The sequence below is a fragment of the Lagopus muta genome, chromosome 1 (genome assembly GCF_023343835.1).
Source record: "Lagopus muta isolate bLagMut1 chromosome 1, bLagMut1 primary, whole genome shotgun sequence".
Taxonomy (NCBI): Eukaryota; Metazoa; Chordata; class Aves; order Galliformes; family Phasianidae; genus Lagopus; species Lagopus muta.
The window spans coordinates 35,422,135-35,440,315 of record NC_064433.1 but is presented as its reverse complement, the minus strand read 5'-3'; the positions used below and the strand labels follow the sequence as shown (position 1 = coordinate 35,440,315).

General features: G+C 40.2%; 1 protein-coding gene across 1 annotated transcript in view; it reads left to right on the top strand.

Annotated features, from left to right (window-relative positions):
- PTPRR (protein tyrosine phosphatase receptor type R) overlaps positions 1-18,181 on the top strand; it is a 145,040-nt gene that overhangs the window by 72,331 nt on the left and 54,528 nt on the right. Inside the window, exons 3-6 of the mRNA XM_048941154.1 lie at positions 2,168-2,281; positions 4,681-4,836; positions 11,554-11,664; positions 16,761-17,023. Of these exons, the coding sequence (XP_048797111.1) occupies positions 2,168-2,281; positions 4,681-4,836; positions 11,554-11,664; positions 16,761-17,023 (644 nt within the window). The remainder of the gene's footprint in view (positions 1-2,167; positions 2,282-4,680; positions 4,837-11,553; positions 11,665-16,760; positions 17,024-18,181) is intronic.

Genomic DNA, 18,181 nt, shown 5'->3' with positions numbered 1-18,181 from the left:
GAGCAGTGGAGTGCTATGCTCTTCTGTCTTCCCTGAAGCACAAAGGATAATATGTATGTAGTTATACAGAGACACATAAACCGTGCAGTCTTTTATGGTTATTTGTTATAGGACATGGTGTACCAAATTCAGGCCAGGTAGAAGGAAATGGGATTCTCCTGAAGATAATGAAACTTCACAACATTTTATTGTCCCTGGATAAGATGGACTGTAATCCTAGTGTGTTAAATTTATTAGGCGGGTATTACCTTCTTACAGCTTTTTTAACATCTTATCTTTTGTCTGAAGCTGGATATTTTTCTGGATGTTTCATTTCTGTGTCTTTGACAGTGAGCTCTTAATGTGCTATGTAGCAGCATCTCAGTTAATGGGATCTAATACCTATATATACTTAAGCGAATGTATTTGATTTTACTCTTTCTGGTTTTGTTCAGTAACAACAGGTAGCATCACCCCTGTAACTCAGGGTCATTGACTCAGACAAGAGGTTTCTCCCTCATTATTCCATCCTGGTGGACGTCTAAGGACTCTCACAACAGCCCTCCTGCCTCAGCAGCAGCTCCCCTTCTCGTTTATCCCAGATCTCTTGGGCTGTCAGCTTTTTATGTGGGCGCAGCTTCACTGCAACCCACAGCAGGAGCAGTGCTCAGGCCTGCTGAAGGTCTGTCTCTATTCTCAGCGCATTCCTCTGTTTCAGTGAGAAAGCTCAAGCAGTTTTGTGGCTGCTCATGATGTCTTATTCAGGAGGAAACAAGGAGACTGTTTTGAAAATGCAAAGGTAGGAAGGGTCATTGAAAGTGAGGACTGCTGTAATTCTTCCAGTTAAATTAAAGCACGTGAGTATGCTAAGAGCAGATCTTACCTGATGTATCAAGACCTGACAACCCCTTTAGTGTAAAAAAGTGAAATAAAAGAGAATAAAATGAAAAACAATACCAATGCAAGGATCAAATTGATAGTAAAAGAGAAAAGCAAATTATTTCCAGTTTTACATTATAATTTATAATCACCCAAATAACAGCAGTCAAAATGCATTGTGGATTTTTTTGAGAAAACTGATATTTCTTTCTGTTCATAGCCACATTCATGATGTGGTGCCTGACCTATGGGTATTCAATTTTCTCTGATTAGAGTAACTGATTCCTCATCTCTGGTTAGGAAGGAAAAAATCCTTGCTTGGCTCCTCAAAGCAGTAAACTGCCCTATGGCTTTAAGTAGAAAGTTAAAAATAAAAAATATTTTTCAGCTCAAGTCAGCTGGCTCAGTCAGAAACTGACAAGTTCCTGAGCCAGTGCCCTGCCAGAAATGCTGTAGGTCACCTGAGACTATCCAGTATACTTCCTCTCATCTCATCTCCACTGTGTATTGTCCACAAGCAGGACACAGAAACCAAGAAAGGGTCCAAAGAGTGCCACATGGGAGTGTTGGCTACCACGTGTCATATGCAGAGATATCTGGGTCTTCTGGGAAAAAGATCTGAAGCTTAATTATTTCCTGGGTAAAATTCCATCGACTTCACAGGAAGGATTTGAACCTGAGGAAATATTTAAATTTTATGGTAGTTCTGACTCAGAAAATGTTTCATTGCCTTGATTCATCTCAGCTAAGGATTTATAGCCTGCTCTGCCTGAGATGATGAAGTTTGGGAAATTCAAGCAAGTGGAATGCTTTCATTTTGTTTGTTTGCTTTATCTCAGAAATTGATAATCAAAATAAAAGGTGTGTAATTTCACTAGATATGATTGATTCTTTACCTGCAGGGAGAAACTCTTAAGAAAAATAAAAAAGCAAATCTTCATTGTGTAAATCCAACGTCTCATTCTTTGGGGTGGATTGCTGCTCAATGCCTTTCATTTCCAATGCAGCAATTGTGTTACCTTGAGCACTGTGACTTGGCTGAGGAATTTAGCTGAAAACGTCTGGAATCTACTTTGAATGTTGTTGAGAAAAGGCAGTACTTTGCTAGAAGCAGTGTTTAAGATGCTTACATTTTCCTTTAGATTTGTTTCATATTGCACCACAAGTAGATTACATTGATTTTCATTCGAGGGGAAAAAAAAAAAAACAAACAAACCAAAAAACAATTAGTGAGCATCCAAGAGATCAGGTATGTTTAGAACTGAATGTGTTGAGCAAGGAGTTCATTTGAACTGGTTTTGCTTTTCAGACACTGCAAATGGACATAAACAAGCTGAATATCACATTGCTTCGGATATTTCGCCAAGGAGTGGCTGCAGCACTGGGACTGTTACCTCAGCAAGTTCACATCAACAGACTCATTGTGAGTACCAAAAGGCCATGTACAGTAAAATTTACCCAATGATTTAGGATTATCTTATTTATTATCCTGACGTCATGGAGAACTTCAATAAAGTAAGACAGAAAAACACTTACTTTTCTGATAGATTTTCTTTTTTCCCAGAAGTGTCCTACAGAAAAATGGATCTCCATTACGAAATGACTTAAATTTCCTTTTGAAAGGAAACCATTCTTAGTAACAGTCTACACAAAATGAAGTCAGATAAATCTCTTTTGTCTTATTCATAAGCAGTTTTCTTAACCCTTAGTTTGCATTCCAGCGCATTTCTACATCACATCCACCAAAAGCCACCTTTGTTTCTCAGAGGTTGAATCTTGCTCAAAAAATACACATGCTTTTGCCTTCTGAAGGCATCCTCACGGTTTACCTTCAGACTGTCCATTAGTAAATTAAATGTTCCCTCACAATATCAGCATTCATTACTTGCTACTTAGATATAGTAGCCTATACTCACTTAATGCTAACATATCATTTTTGTAGAAGAAATTTCCCTCCAACAGCGAAGATGTTTTAAAAACAATTTTCCCTGTCTGTTTTTTGGTGGATGGTTGAGAGCATACATTCTTAATGCTGCTGTATTTTTTTTTTGGAGTTAAGCCATGATGCAGACAAAGAAAAACCAACATCATGTGTGTATTGCTAGCATTCAATTCACATTGCACTGGGAAAAAAAGTTATTCTACCTGCAAGTTAGGTATTAGGGAAGAAAGCTGACAGGTTCAGCAAGAAACATTGCCTGCTTTGATAGCTTGATAGGACTGTATACATCAAAAAAGGCTATAAAGCTTCTTCAAACAATGTATCTGGGAGAAGGGATCACACAAGACGTACAGCAGAGAAAATGAACAGGAATGCAGCACAGCTCTTTTCCTGTTTGCCAGGATGCCACTCATTCCTTACAAGTGAGCTGATTCTCCTTTGTCCCTTGTATTAACTCAAATGACAGATATTCAGAGAAAAACAAAACTAAATAAGGAATGTTGCAGTTTGAGGGGCGTTTCAACACACCCAATCCCTCAGTTGCCTTCTTACTCTGCTCTGTGGAAATTATCTAACCAAGCAGAAGAAAAATGCTGTTCGTTTTCCTGCTGACTGATAGGTTTTTCACTTTCTCTTCTTGATTGATCTAAGGGAAGAGGTAAAAGTATTTTGAACCTGCACAGAGCTCAGAATACATTAATTAATTAGTCTTCTCAACATCTGTGAAATGCTGCTATGAGTTACTGTCTTTTATTGATGTAGGAAGAACACAAGAGCCACATTTGCTCTTAAAATCACAGGCAGAAAGTAAAAATTCACAGGTGATAAAATTACAGCTTAGGAGGCACTATTCTCGCTTCCTATTCTTCTACCATGAGTTAGATCTTTTCATGCAGAGTTCTGGCACGTCAAAATTCATCTCATCTTACTCAGTCGAGTTTGAGCTGCTGATGTAGGTTTCCTCCAAAGGCACTGTGGAGACGGGTGATTAAAGAAGCATTGAGTGCCTGGTTATTTTAGGATGGATTCAGTCATTCGCTAGAGAAGCCAGTCTGTCTGTACTGGCTTTGGAGGTGATTTAGATGACTAAAGTGAGGTAAGCTCTTAAGTTGGGTTCACACATCCTTTGTGGACATCGACACTGGTCTCAGACGGTCACAGCCAAGCAGATGAACTCTCTGGCAATCTCTTCTTTTGATGCTCTGCTGCAGTCATCATCACTGACATCTCTAACACAGCACCATTTGCTCTACCAGAACTGCAACAACAAAATCAGGGCAGGAATTCATGGAAGGGAGAAGCTGGCGTGCTCAGCTTACTTTTTAAGCATCCTTTCATTTCATTGTGCTCTCTTAGGGAGTTACACTGCAGTCTACTGAAAATACATTGTAGTTTGTTATAGCGTTGTTCACAACATGTGGACATGGAATTAGAACACAATGCCATGGCATTATAGTAAGCATTCCTGTTTAAGGCCCGGCACCCAAAACAGGACTGCCCTTCAGTTGGGATCAGAACCATCAGTTAAAATACTTCCAGAGTCTTTGCCCTTGTCCCCATCCATGGCTCCTTCCCATGTTTTGTTGACCTCTCTTATTCAGTGGTTCTAAGGCCTTGTCAACAGTAAATAAGACAAAGCACATCTGATCACATATAGAATTTGCATTTTCCTGCACAGTCAACTGGAGTTTAAGGAGCCAGGGAATGTGTGTGCTCTCCTCACAGGGTGGGTTGCAGTCTTTCTGTTCTGTGCTTTCATTTCTGGAGATATAGTTAAAATCTGTAGGCAGAAGAGATTATCTAGTCTCAGACCCTTCCTATGATTCTCCTTTTTATTGCTTTTATTATACTAATGATTATTATCATTATTATTTTTCTAGGGCAAGAAGAACTGCGTGGAACTGTTTGTGTCTCCCTTGAACAGAAAGCCAGGAATTTCTGATGCACTCCCATCTGAAGAAGTTCTGCGTTCACTTAATATCAACATTTTGCATCAGAGTTTATCACAGTTTGGAATAACGGAGGTCTCCCCTGAGGTTGGTTATCACGTGTCTGACCTGTAGTTTATTACAAATTTGGCAGATCTTAGAGCCACAGCAGTTCTTAGGCTGAGGTTCTCATGAATGAGGCTGGGAATGTATCAGCTAAGATGGCATTACTGCTGTACAGGAATTACACAGCTAGCCCTGCTGAGTTATTTTAAAGTAGCTTTTTAGGGCTCTTTAAGCATTGGAATCGAGGTCCAGAAAAAGGAAAAGTTCTGATGAACTGTTTCTCTCTACAACTAAGAGTTATATTTGCAGAGTATTCCTCTGGGGAGAAATAACTGCATGTATCATTACAGGTTAGGGAATGACCTGCTGGAGAGGAGCTCTCTGGAGAAGGACTTGGGGGTCCTGCTGAACAACAGGTTGGCCATGAGCCAGCACCGTGCCCTTGTGGCCGAGAAGGCCAATGGTATCCTGGGGAGCATTAAAAAGAGTGTGGCCAGCAGGTCAGAGGTTATCCTGCCTCTCTACTCTGCCCTGGTGAGGCCACATTTAGACTACTGCATCCAGTTCTGGATTCCCCAATTCAAAAAAGATAGGGATCTCCTAGAAGAAATCCAGTGGAGGGCCACAGAAATCTCCCCTGTGAGTAAAGGCTATTCAGCCTGGGGAAAAGAAAGGGTAAAGGAAAAGAAAGGGTGTTTATAAATATCTAAAGGGAGGTGGGAGACAAATGGATGCTCTTCTTGGTGTTGTGTGTGATAGGTCAAGGAGTAATGGCCTGAAACTTGAGAATAGGAAGTTCCATACTAACATGAAGAAGAAATTCTGTATGGTAAGGGTGACAGAGCACTGGAACAGGTTGCCAAGAAAGGTTGTGGAATCTCCTTCTATGGAGATATTCAAGACCTGGCTGAATGCCTACCTGTGCAACCTATTGTAGGGTACCTGCTTTATCAGGGGAGTTAGACTTGATGATCTCTTGAGGTCCCTTCCAAACCTTGTGATTCTGTGAGCTCATGTTTTTCTGAATCTAAACCTATACTTGAGCCAGTGCTGAGCTGTTATATTCACCTGTTTTTCTGCTGATTGGAAATGATTGTGCTCATTTTAGGGGTTCTAACCGTGTTTAAGAATCTAGAAGATGTTTTCAGTATAAAAAGACAACATAAAACCAGTGTCAGTTCAGTACAATTTTACATGACCTATAGCAATCTGCCGCTATGAAAATGTGACAATTCACAGGTTTTAGCTGTTCTAATGAAATAAACACAGCCAAGTGATGTTGTCCAAAAGTCAAATCGGGCCTTTTTATTGCCCACTTGCAACCTAGACTAGGCTCACTTTAGGTTACAATATCCTTTACTACTGAAACATACGACAGTGACGGTTGTGATAAATGCAATTATCAGTTCCAAGTGCTTAAGTTACAAATAACACTTCAGGTAGATGTGGGAGAAGAACATACATGAATAATAGATGAATGGAGAAATGTCATCGAGTTATGAAAAGATACTGGGGAAAAAACAGTGCTGAAATCAAAATCCCATCTGTGTTAGACAGTAGTCTGGGCTGCTCAGGTATTTGCAATTTATCTCTGAAAGAAAGTGTAGAAAACCAGAGATTATCTTATAGAAAAGAATGATTAGAATGAAAGTTGTGCAGACTCTACCTCCTTCTCTCTTTCTAATACTGCTGGAGAAACAAAAGATCATTTTGATATTTCAGTTGCATGCAGATTATACAGATTATACTAAAACCCTGTTCCTGCAAAAATCTTGCAGTTTTGTGCTGTTATTTACACTATTATTCCTTTTCAATCTTGATAATCTGTTTGCATGTGTAAGACTCAACAGAGAGCAGCAGCTTAAAGGCAAATAATCAACTATCAACTACTCAGCTCAACTACTAACCATTTATTTTTCACTCAGCTATCAGCCCTAACTAAATCATGAGTGAATGAATCATATCTTCCATTAACATTTCTGAATTCTTCCCAACCAGTATTACATATATATTAGCAGAAAGGAAGGATTTGTGAAGAAAGGAAGCATGATCTCCTCTTTCTAGATGGCGGCTCGGAGGTGTTAAAACTGGAATTCTTCTCCAGTATTAGTTGCCTTTTTCATTATTAGCTACGTAAGATTTGAAAGGCTACCAGCTCTCTCTGCAGTAACCAGAATTGAAAAGATACCTTCAGCAGGCAACTCAGCCTATCTCAGAGGTACCTCTCTTGAGTTTGTCTGGTTGTCACTTTCTAACCGAGCTTAGTACTAGAACTCCTAGTTGCACTGAGCCAGTGATGGTGGAAAGAAGAAACTTTACTAAGATGTGGTAGGAAAACTGGGGTGGAGAACTAAAGCTCTTTCCTAAAGTCTCAGCTTATGGTGATACCATGAATAGCAAAATTCTCAGTGGATGTAGGTATCTGGAACTGTGTTTCCATTTGTTCTGGTAGTAATTAGCAAATTCACATCTACTGATGCATTAATCATTGATGGATTTATTTTCAATTACATCACTTTTCTCAAAATTCATATCATAGTTTCTTATTATGCAGTTGTTGGAAGAGCAGATTTCCTGTATGTTTTTGCTGTAGGAACCACTTGGAGTCCTTTGCTGCCTGCTGTAGAATGGAAAAGTGTACCTGTGGGAACATGAAAGTTTAATACAGTCGAGTCATTGCCATTTCAGAGATCCAAGCCAATAGATTTTTTCATATGTCCTTTCTTTTCCAATGGCCTATTGTAGTTGTGGCATTTGTTCTTTTATTATGGTCTAAAAGTTTGTGTCTGAAGTGGAATTTAGGGCTGTATTCTGATCTGTGGTGTCATAGGGCAGTGAACAGACTTCCCAAAAACAAGTAGCTGTTGAAGTGGTGCTTCTTGATGGGACTAAATTCAATCACCTGTGCAGTCTATGCCATTACATTCTGAGAATCCCAATGCCTGGTGAGAGAATAAAAAGAAAATACTAATGAATTTCAGAGCTTAGTAGAATAGAAGAGGACTTTGAAGTAGTTTTGGATAAAGGAATATCTGAAGTTATGGTCAGTAAAGTAAGTTTTACTGTGTTATCTGAGATAAACAAACTGTTAGCTGGGAGTTGTAGACTAAGGAGAAATCTCCGTGAAAGAGTATGTTCCAAAATCATGCAATCCCAAAATGTACAATTACAGCAGCCTTGCATAAGCTTCTATTGTTTGCCTTTGAAGTGTGTGATATTAACTTCTGCTAGAGAAGAAATCAAAGGAAGCAGTCGTGCACTTAAAGCGTTACAGAAGCCATAAGTCAGTGAGCTGACTGGCACACAAAGGAGAGCCCTGCAGGCTGACAGCTTCTCCATGAAATCACAACACTTCATCACACACACGTGTAAGGGCTGAATGCCAGAATGGAGAGAACCATCACGAAACTGAAAGGTGACCTTGGCAGTAGCTTAGCACAGCATAGTTAGAGTGTTTGAGGAAGCTTTGTCATAGGGGATGTTAAGAGTTCAATTAGGTCTCTGTGGGGAAGTGATTTTTCAGCAGTCTTTCCTAAATATTCTTTTGCTAACACAGTTAGAATAGCAGAAAAATCAAAGCAACCCAGTATGAACTTCAGTGAACTCTTTATGATCTTAAATTTGATCCCCAGCTCTATGGGAGCTTTCCTCTGAGGTCTGAACTGTGATGTGCCATGTTTTCATTAGTGTTTCGGCCTAAGGAAGTAGTTGAGGTTAAATGATACAAGTTAAGCATTCACCTTTTTTTCCAGAGAAGGATTAACTTTCTTGGCAGCTCCTGAAATCTTGACAGGATCTTTCAGTTCCTGATTTTACAGTGCTTGCTTCAGGTTGGTGTCTCTCTTGCTGGCTGCCCATTTCACTTGTTTGTAAAAATGACCTGCTAGGTTTCTGTAGCAAGACCAGAAGGGTGAGTAGATATATAATGTTAGGGGTTTTTAAGTCCATAAAAAGTCTTTTTTTTTTTTTAAACACACATTTTTCCACTTTAGAGCAAAGCAGTCACCTGTGCAGGTACTTTTCAGTGAGGTTGACAATAGCATGGGACTCTGTAGAATACAAAATGTGATTTTTTTTTTTCCCATCTTAAATGATGTTGAATTAAAACTATTTATATGAACCAGGCTAATTTTGCCTAAATCACTCACCTGACTAAGGAGACTGCTTACAGAATGGAGTCAGATACTAAGGATGATGGACATGATAATGAACATGGTGTCCCCTCCCTGTGGCCAGGCTTGTTCTGGGACCTGTGCTACAGGTGCTCCCTGGCCAGCCCCATGCTCTTGTACTCCTCACACCTTTACTAGTTGTGCCTTTTTGCTGCTCAGCTTGAGCTTTTCTTCCTATCTTCTCTTTTGCTTTTCTCTCAGCATTTGATTGTCCTGTGAGCTGGTTTCCTGGGTGTTAGCAATTTGCAGTGCGTGTGGCAACTGCTGTCTTTCTTATCAGATCTCTCAGACCCAAGAGCAAAGTTCTGACTTAGCAGTGCTGACATTTCAGTGAGCAATTTCTTATCATGGAAGTGAAACGACTCAGTTGTTGGAGGTCACAGCCTCTTCTGTCACTGGGGAGCAGCTGAAGGAAGGATTCTGCTGTCCTGAATGTTGCTCAGTTAGACCAGGGGGAGAGATTTCCTTCCTTGGGTGAAGGGACTGCTTTGTTGTTTCAAAGTGGTGTGCTGGACCTGTGAAAGCCATAGCACACTTGTTTTTCACTCTTTTTTTTTTTTTTTTTTTTACAGCATTTGTTGATATTCTTTGAGATTTACTTTTCAAAAGACAAATCTGGGAAAAGCATATACTAAGTACTTCTGAATACTTGTACCAGTAGACAGACATAATGGAGGTAATTCATTTAGTTTTAGTTAAGTACATTAAATAAAATATAAATACACTAAAAAGTTCAGTAACACTAATGAATTTTGGTTAATTGAAATCTTTTAGTCTTTACAGGTCTATTTCTGTACTTTAGCAGGTAAAGGATTTCCATGCTGGTCCCCAGTGAGGTAACTTTCAAGGAAAACTCTTACTTACGCTGAAAGCAGCCAAGTTCTGGTTATACATATGCATTTTTATTTTTAGCAAGCAATTCTCTGTGAATTTACCATGCTATATGACACTTCTCTGTGCACTTGCATTTCGTGATAGTGTGATCTGTGAATTATCTTGCATTAGCATTGTCTTGCCTGTTTTTAGAGCAGGGAGGCCAAAATCTGCACTGAAAGGAGAATGTGCAGCATTCAGCCTGGTATTTGTTTGCCTTCCCTCTCCCCTAGGACGTGCTATCCTCCTCCACAGCAGTCCTTACTAGATGAGTTTGGTTGCATCAGGGCTCTCTAACTTTGGGTGACTTGTGGACACATGGAGCCTGCTTGATACGATGATGTCCAAACGAGTGAACAGTCTGCCCTAAGTCCTGGGGGGTCCCTGCAGTAGTGCAGGTCCAGCAAACAGTCACTCATCCCTGAACAAATTCTTTGCTGTGTGGAAACAGGGCAACTCTCAGCCCCAGCACAGTGTCCCTAGGAGGAAGGAAGACTAGCAGTGGCATGAGAAGGCAGCCCATTCGTTAACAAGAACTGTAATTAAAGCCATTAGTGGATTTCAAGGCCAGGTTGAATAGGGCCATGGGCAGCCTAATCCAGTGGGTGGCAGCTCTCCCACAGCAGGGTATTGGAGCTTGGTACTCTTTAAAGTCCCTTCCAACACAAGCCATTCTATGAATTTCAGTGAAGGGAAAAGACAGAGATCTTGAACGTGCCAAGTGGAAACAGAACTTAAGATATGTGTGCTTCCCTCAGTACTGTACTGAATGTGCAGTTAAAGAAGTGGAAAGAAAATGAACGGTGGTGAGGAGAGCAATGTCTTCTTATCTTCTGTCAAGGGTCCAAGCAGCAGAAGGTTCCAGTTCTTGCAAGAGAGCATACTTTCTTGTAAATAACATGTTGCAGTTAGGCTGGAGTGTATGTACCCTGTTTCTGCTACCATATATATTTAGAAATGTAGTGAAATTCTGATTCTCTAACAGCTCACCTCACTACAGTAAAGCCAAAAATACATGTTTTTGCAATTATGATTGTTTCATAACCTCCATGAGTTTCCCAGGAGTTCTGCAAATTTGAGTGTGCACAGAAGTGTAGGATCAGCAGGAACCCAGAGATAACAAGATTACTGGAAGCACATTGAGAATTACTGCTAGTAGAATTCTGAAAGTACTTTCAGCGTAATGGGAGTTTTGCTGTGCGTGTAACATCCGTGCAGGTGTCAGTTGTAAAGGTGGCAGCAGCAGGGCACCTGGGCTCCTGGGCAAGCAGCGAGTCACCTGCTGTCACTGTGTAAAGTGCAAACAGGTCAGAGGCTGGCATGTGGGCGGTGGGGCAGGAGATAAGCAGTGGGAGAAAAGGGCAGCATGAGTTGTTTCCTCAGCCCACGCCGAAGCACTGCCCTTTCCCCTGGTCAGCCAGGTAGTTTCCAAGGAAGAGCACCAGCTTCATTTGCTTAAGCTTCAAAGCAAGGCTTTGCTGGTGTGGGAGCAGCAGTCACAGAGGAGATCTCAGGTCATCTGACGTGGCACCAGGGCCACAAACAGGCAGGGTGCTGAGCTGGGGCAGAGGCTCAGAGTGTCATTGGCTTGGGAACGTGAATTGTGGCTGCTGGAGATGGGGTTTGGTGCCTGACGAGTGCTATTTCATCTGCCTGTGCTACTGCATAATTTTTTTTTTCTCTCTTCCTCTTTCTTTTTTACTTCTTAAAAAAGAAAAATGTTTTGCAAGGCCAGCGGGAAGCAGACAAAATCTGGAGCAAAGAAGGATTTTACGCAGTTGTCATATTTCTCAGCATCTTTGTCATTCTAGTAACTTGTTTAATGGTAAGTTTTACTTTTTTTACCTTTTTTTTCTTTTTTTTTTTTTTTTTTTGCTGTTCTTTGCTTCATACTTTTCTCAGTGTGAAGGATAGAGTCACATTCTTTATATGAGACATGTTTCTTCAGAGCTGTTAAAAACTAAGCTCTCATCACGCTGTGAAGCCAAAGTTTGAAGAAATACATTTCTTGAAATGTTTTTAGTCCAGCTGCAGAATATATGTAGAAGAAAGTTGAAGAAGTAAATCACAGTCTCTAAGCCTGCAGAGTAACTCTGGAGTGATGTGAATGATGACTTCTCAGCCTCCTTACTAAGGTCCCAGATCATTGAAGCTATGTTAGCCTACTGTTTCAGTTAATGGATAATAAAAAAAAATGCCACGATCATAAGCTACTGGTAATCATTTGTTAGAAAGAGAGGAAGTGCTTGTCTACGCTCATATATTGAATATACATGTTCTAAACTGAAGTGATAGATAAGTACACAAAGTAATGATAGTGTTCTTGAACAACGTAGACACTTCATTGTGAGTTCAGTGGCCATGTTTCTGGTTACAGTGCTGAATGTGAAGTGTGCAAATGTCATGCAGACCAGGAACAAAGCTTGACCACCATCCACTTTCCCATGGCATTCTGCATTTCTCCTGTGTTACATTTCACACACTGCATGTCTCCCATGGTGCATAAATATATGAGTTTACTGAATCCTGAGAAAATTCTCATCATTTATGAATTCATAGTACGTTGGAGTCTTCAGTTCTCTTGCTTGCAAACACATTTAATGTTTAATTTAATCTAGGCAGATTTCCTACTCATAACCTTAGGATGGAAAGAACATTTTGTCTGAAGATTTAAATGTTCAAATTTATAACAAAATCTTATTCAAACTTACAGTCTCTCAAGAAAATTATTCTTTTTCACAACTCCTACTTCCCAGTCATTTCATTTCTATGCCATCTCACTCCAAGATAGCAAGGTAACTCTAGAAGTAAGTACTTTTACTTCAGATTTTTACTTCGGAGAAACAGAATGCAAAATGCAAAAGGTCCAAAAGCAGAAAGCTTAGCTGTGTGTGCCAGTGACTTGGAAGCATCCTTTAAAGTATGGGGTAGGAAGGAATGCATTAGACATGAAGACCAACACTCAGCTCCTGCTCCCCTCAGCAGTGGGAACACCGGCTTGCTTCTGCTGGGAACATTGTGTATCATTTGTAAACCACACTCAGCAAAATATTAAGTAGGAATAACAGCTACAGTGCTCCTATGTGTAAAATAGGACTCAATTTTTTTGCTTTACACAGAGAAATAACTGAACTATCACTAAACAGTGCAATACTTGGCAGTTGATTAAATTGTTAGCTATTACTCTTTCTTACTAATTTTTCCTGTTTTGATAAACAAGTGTGAGTGCATATCTTTTTGTTTGTTTGTTTTTCCTTTTCTCTTTTTAATATGAACTCTATATATAGCTGTTTTCAATGGTCTGGAAGTATCATTTTCAATTTATGAAATGCTTTAGTTGTTATAAAGTGGTTTTCTAAATGACGTGGTTCTTTTCACTTCAAAAAAAAAAAAAAAACCAGAAAGCAGGGTTATTTTTTCATTTAAAATATTGAAAGATATGAATTTTGTCTTGTCAACAAATGTGGGAGTCTAAATTTTTATTACTGGCTCCAGTGTCTTATAAATTATGAATGGTTATTTGATGCTCTGGGGAGATTGTTACTTAAATTAGGAATATTTTTCAACTTTGTGATTGTATTTTGGAGTTCCTTCAAAAAGAGCACTGAATAACAAAAAAAGACCAACATTTCAATATCCATTTTTTCATTTGTGTATAAGGTCACAAGTTTCAGGATTTATAAACTGGTTCAGGCCTTTTGAAAGCAATTAAAGTACAGGATATCTACATCTAACTAATATCAATCCACCAACTCCAACATTTTTTTTTACCAGTTTAAAGATACGTAGTTTGATCATACCGCAATACTGTCTAAACTGACTCAAAAACAGCATTTTTGTGTATAAACTAGTTCTGGATTGCCTGAATTCTTTTATTCTGTATCTATAAAACCTTTTACAGTGCATTCAAATCAAGATATTCAAATACCTTGCAGTAATAATACATTATACAACATGACTAATGCTTTATTTCAGCCTTTCCCCAGAGCTGAAGGGGATTTTTTTGGTTGGCTTTCTTCTTGCATTCATACACACATCAGCCTGGCTCATGCAGAGATGTGCACACAGCCACATGCGCATGTTGATAAGCACTCGTTAGAGAACACTTTTAATTAGAGTGAACCATCTTAATTTCCTTGGTTTTGGTGAGATTTTGCTATTCTATCCTGGGTACCCTAAGTATCTCTAGGCAGATGAGTTTTTGTATTGCTGTTCCATATAACAGTTGCCAAGAACTTCATCCCAGAGACCTACTTCTCTCTTTGTGATTTCCCATTTCTCTCTGAAGATGAAAAATGGAGTTCTACTGGCAGTTTAAATGGGTAGCTTGGAGGTACTGGCCAAGCTATCACACCAGCTTTCCTTTGTAGAACACTGAGCAGAAATGAAGAGTGATTATCATGGTGTCAGCACCCCATCATTCTTCTGCATACCCTGAGTCAGAGGACAAAGAAAAAAAAGAGTTAATTTCCCACTGAAGTTGACTTTGATCCCTAGATCTAATACATGAAAAATGAAAAGTTGACCCCCTGCGCGTGTCCTGGAAAATGGTACCTCATGTTGCTCCATGCTTCTTTATTGTCTACATAATAAGTCTTCTGAGGTATCAGTACAACATCAGTTCTTCTAGTTAAGGCCTTCATATCCATTTCCACCCATACTGACAGATATGATTAAAGTGATTTGAAATAACACAACCTAGTTTACTTTTCAGAGCTTGGTAACTTGATTGACTGCTGCCTTTTTGGCCATTGTCATTTTTTTCTTACTTTTATCTGGAATTCATTTAAAAACTGACTGGATCACACCACTGAGGATCACAAAAGTTCTTCAGCTTTTTTTCAACTTCTGCAAGTATTGGCTGCCTTTTTTTCTTTTTTTTCCCCCTAGAATCTTGTAATTAAAAAGTTTAGGAGCTAATAATAGTACAGTTTTGGAACCCAGCCCCATAATTTCTTGGGATCTCCAAGAAATTATCCCTGGAGAGGGGTGGTCAGCAGGGACAGGGAGGTGATTGTCCCTCTCTACTCGGCTCTTGTGAGGCCCCATCTGGAATACTGTGTCCAGGTGTGGAGCCCTCAGTACAAGAAAGACATTGAGATTTTGGAAAGGGTCCAGAGGAGGGCGACTAAGATGATCAGGGGGCTGGAGCACCTCCCCTATGAGGACAGGCTGAGGGAGTTGGGCTTGTTCAGCCTGGAGAAGAGAAGGCTGCGGGGTGACCTCATTGCAGCCTATCAATACCTGAAGGGAACCTACACCCAGGAGGGGAGTAAACTCTTCAAAAGGGCCCTGGAACGGGCTGCCCAGGGAGGTTGTGGATGCCCCGTCCTTGGACGTGTATAAGGCCAGGTTGGACGGGGTCCTGGGCAACCTGATCTAAATGTGGATGTTTGGTGGCCCTGCTAGGCAGGGGGGTTGGAACTACATGATCCTTGAGGTCCCTTCCAACCCAGGTGATTCTGTGATTCTGTGTTTAAGCACATCAGAGACAAGAAGGTATGGTTAGCACTGTCATAACAGTGACTGCCTTATCTGTGTTTGTGGTTTTCAGAAATAAATGAGGCCAAAGTGATCACTGGGGTGAAGGGTTAAAATGTTTCAAATCCCTGATACCTGTGTCCCTGCTTCATAGCAGGGCTGTTTTTCTGCAAAACTGTGGCTAAGAGAGTTTATCTGTGCCATTTAATTCTGAACATTTCAGAACGAACAGATGGTTTATGCGGCTAAGTCTTGTTTAATGGGTGTATTGCTAATGACATTAGGTCAGTTCCCAGCTAAACCTCTAACACTAATCCTTGAAAAAACAAACTTGTCAGATATATCCACTCTTCACTGAAAAGCTTTGGAGTGATAGATCTCCATGCAGTGATAGCAGGGAAACAGGCATCAAAAAACGCAGCAGAAAAATTGCTTTGGTTAAGACTCAGTTTTTATGGCTTTGCAAGCAGAGTAGTAAGTATATGGGTATGTGCAGGCACCTTCAGAGAGCTGTGAGCATCCTTCACCCATTTCCACACACAATACTTATGGTAGTGTGACTGTCACAAAAGATGCACTGGTAATTGTCTGAAGTTTCATGGCTCTTGGCTCTTGGGAGCATTTTGCAAGTGGAACAGCCGTAACTCAAACCATATTTTTGATGTTCCCCTCATGAGATGAGGACTGTTACATCAGTGCAACATAGGCTCCTTCGGAATAACAGAACTGAGCACTTGCTATCTGTCAGCCCTTGCCAAGCCTCTGTCTGAGAATATCAGCATGGAGCTCAATGGAAGAAGATCAGTACAAGTTTCTGAAAAGCTTTTGCTGCACATATACACTGTGAGATGTCAGTGTCTTGGTAATTGTAAAACATGTTTCTGAATAGTCACAAATCCCTAAACAGCGTCATAAACTATGTGTCTGTTCAGATTTATTACAGAATAGGTAATGTTTCCATAAGGATATTGAGAAACAGGGAGTATTTTGGGGCAGCAGCATCCTACCCTTATAAAAGTGGCCTGGTAAAATTACCCTGCTCAACTATAAGCATTTGTTTTATTCTGTGTCATTGTCTCTTGCTAAAATGCTTATACATTTTTCTACAGTTACTTTATTAATCATGTTTCCTTCTTCATACAGATTTTTGTGACTATTTTCCATTCTATGTTATTTGTCTGTGTAATAATACAACTGCTGGTATTACAAATAATTACTGGCTCACAACAAGAACTGTTAAAATCTCTGCCGCCCACGTGTACGCTCTGTGGTTTATGTAATGAAAATATTTATCCTGCTGTGAGAAATGCCATGCAACATAAGTTGTGGTTTACTTTCTAGAAATAAAAGCCACATTTAGCAATCTTATTGTATTTGTGGTTTCTCCCTTACCTTGTTTACCAGTGAATCAGGATTGGGTTCTCCTCTCTGTTCCAATAGGTTCTGTATAGATTAAAGGAGAAGATCCAGTTGTCGCTGAGACAAGAGAAGGAAAAGAAGCAAGAGATCCACCTCTCACCACTTCACCTTCAGACATCTCGATCTGAATATAAGACTACCAACAGCATGGTCCAGCCTGAACAGGCTCCAAAGGTTGTCAATGTGGTAGTGGACCCTCAAGGCCAATGTGTTCCTGAGCTCAAACCTCCCCCGTGTGCCAGTCCATCTCCTTTCAGAATGAAATCTGTGGGGCTCCAGGAAAGGTAGGATGGTGCCCAGCACATTCAGAATTTATTCTGTTTTTTTTTATACTATTTCTGTTGTTTGATTCTGGGAGGAAGTTTTTCACACAGAAGGTGGTGACGCACTGGAACAGGTTGCCCAAGGAGGTTGTGGATGCCCCATCTCTGGAGGCATTCAAGGCCAGGCTGGATGTGGCTCTGTGCAGCCTGGTCTGGTGGTTGGTGACCCTGCACATAGCAGGGGGGTTGAAATGTTGAAAACAGATGATCATTGTGATTCTTTTCAACCCAGGCCATTCTATGATTCTAGGATTCTATGATTGCCTATGTCTCCTCTGACTGTGGACTGGAGGTGTCATCTTGCAGACATCTTAGATGTGAGATTTTGATGTGTTAGTATCTTACGGGTATTCCCTTGTTTCCTTTTCACATGTGCAATGATCCAGAAGTTTGAGCTGAGATTAACTGTAGTACTATAACTCCTTTTGTTAATTTGTTTCTTCCCCTTTCCAACAATTATCTCAAATCATTTTTTTTTCTTTTTCCCTTTACTTTGCCTGTTTTCATCCTGGAGATCCTGGCAGAGGGCAGAGCAGCTGCTTGTCTTTTGTCAGCAAAGGGCATTCATGTTGTTAAGGAATCCCTAATACATGGGAAACTTAGAAAGGAGAAATATTGCAACTTAATATGCTTACTGGTCTTGCATAGTATTTCTGTTATCACCTTAAGATCATTTTTCTTCTCAAATCCAGATTTCTCTCATGATAGGGGTACAGCGTAAGGTCTACAGCCATTACAAAAAAGAAAAAGAAGTGATTAGTAATGAAAGCAACCCTTATGATCAGCTCCTTAGAAATACTTGTGCACCACACACTGTGCACAAAACTCATTCTACCTTTAAAATATTGGGCTAGTTTTCCTTTTATGAAACTAGTTATTCTTCCAACAGGAGAATGCACACTGACATCTGTCTCTCCTCTGTTAGAAACCTATATAATTTCTTGCCTCATGGCTGCGGGCCGCTTTCATAAAGCATCAGTGCTCTGAATAACTAATGTAGCATGCAGCCGTGCGACTGAACTCTTCTGCCCCAGCACAGGAGATAAATGAAAGAACAGACACCACACAAATTTGACAGGAAAATCAGAATGGAAAGGCAGACGAAGGGGAGCATTCCCT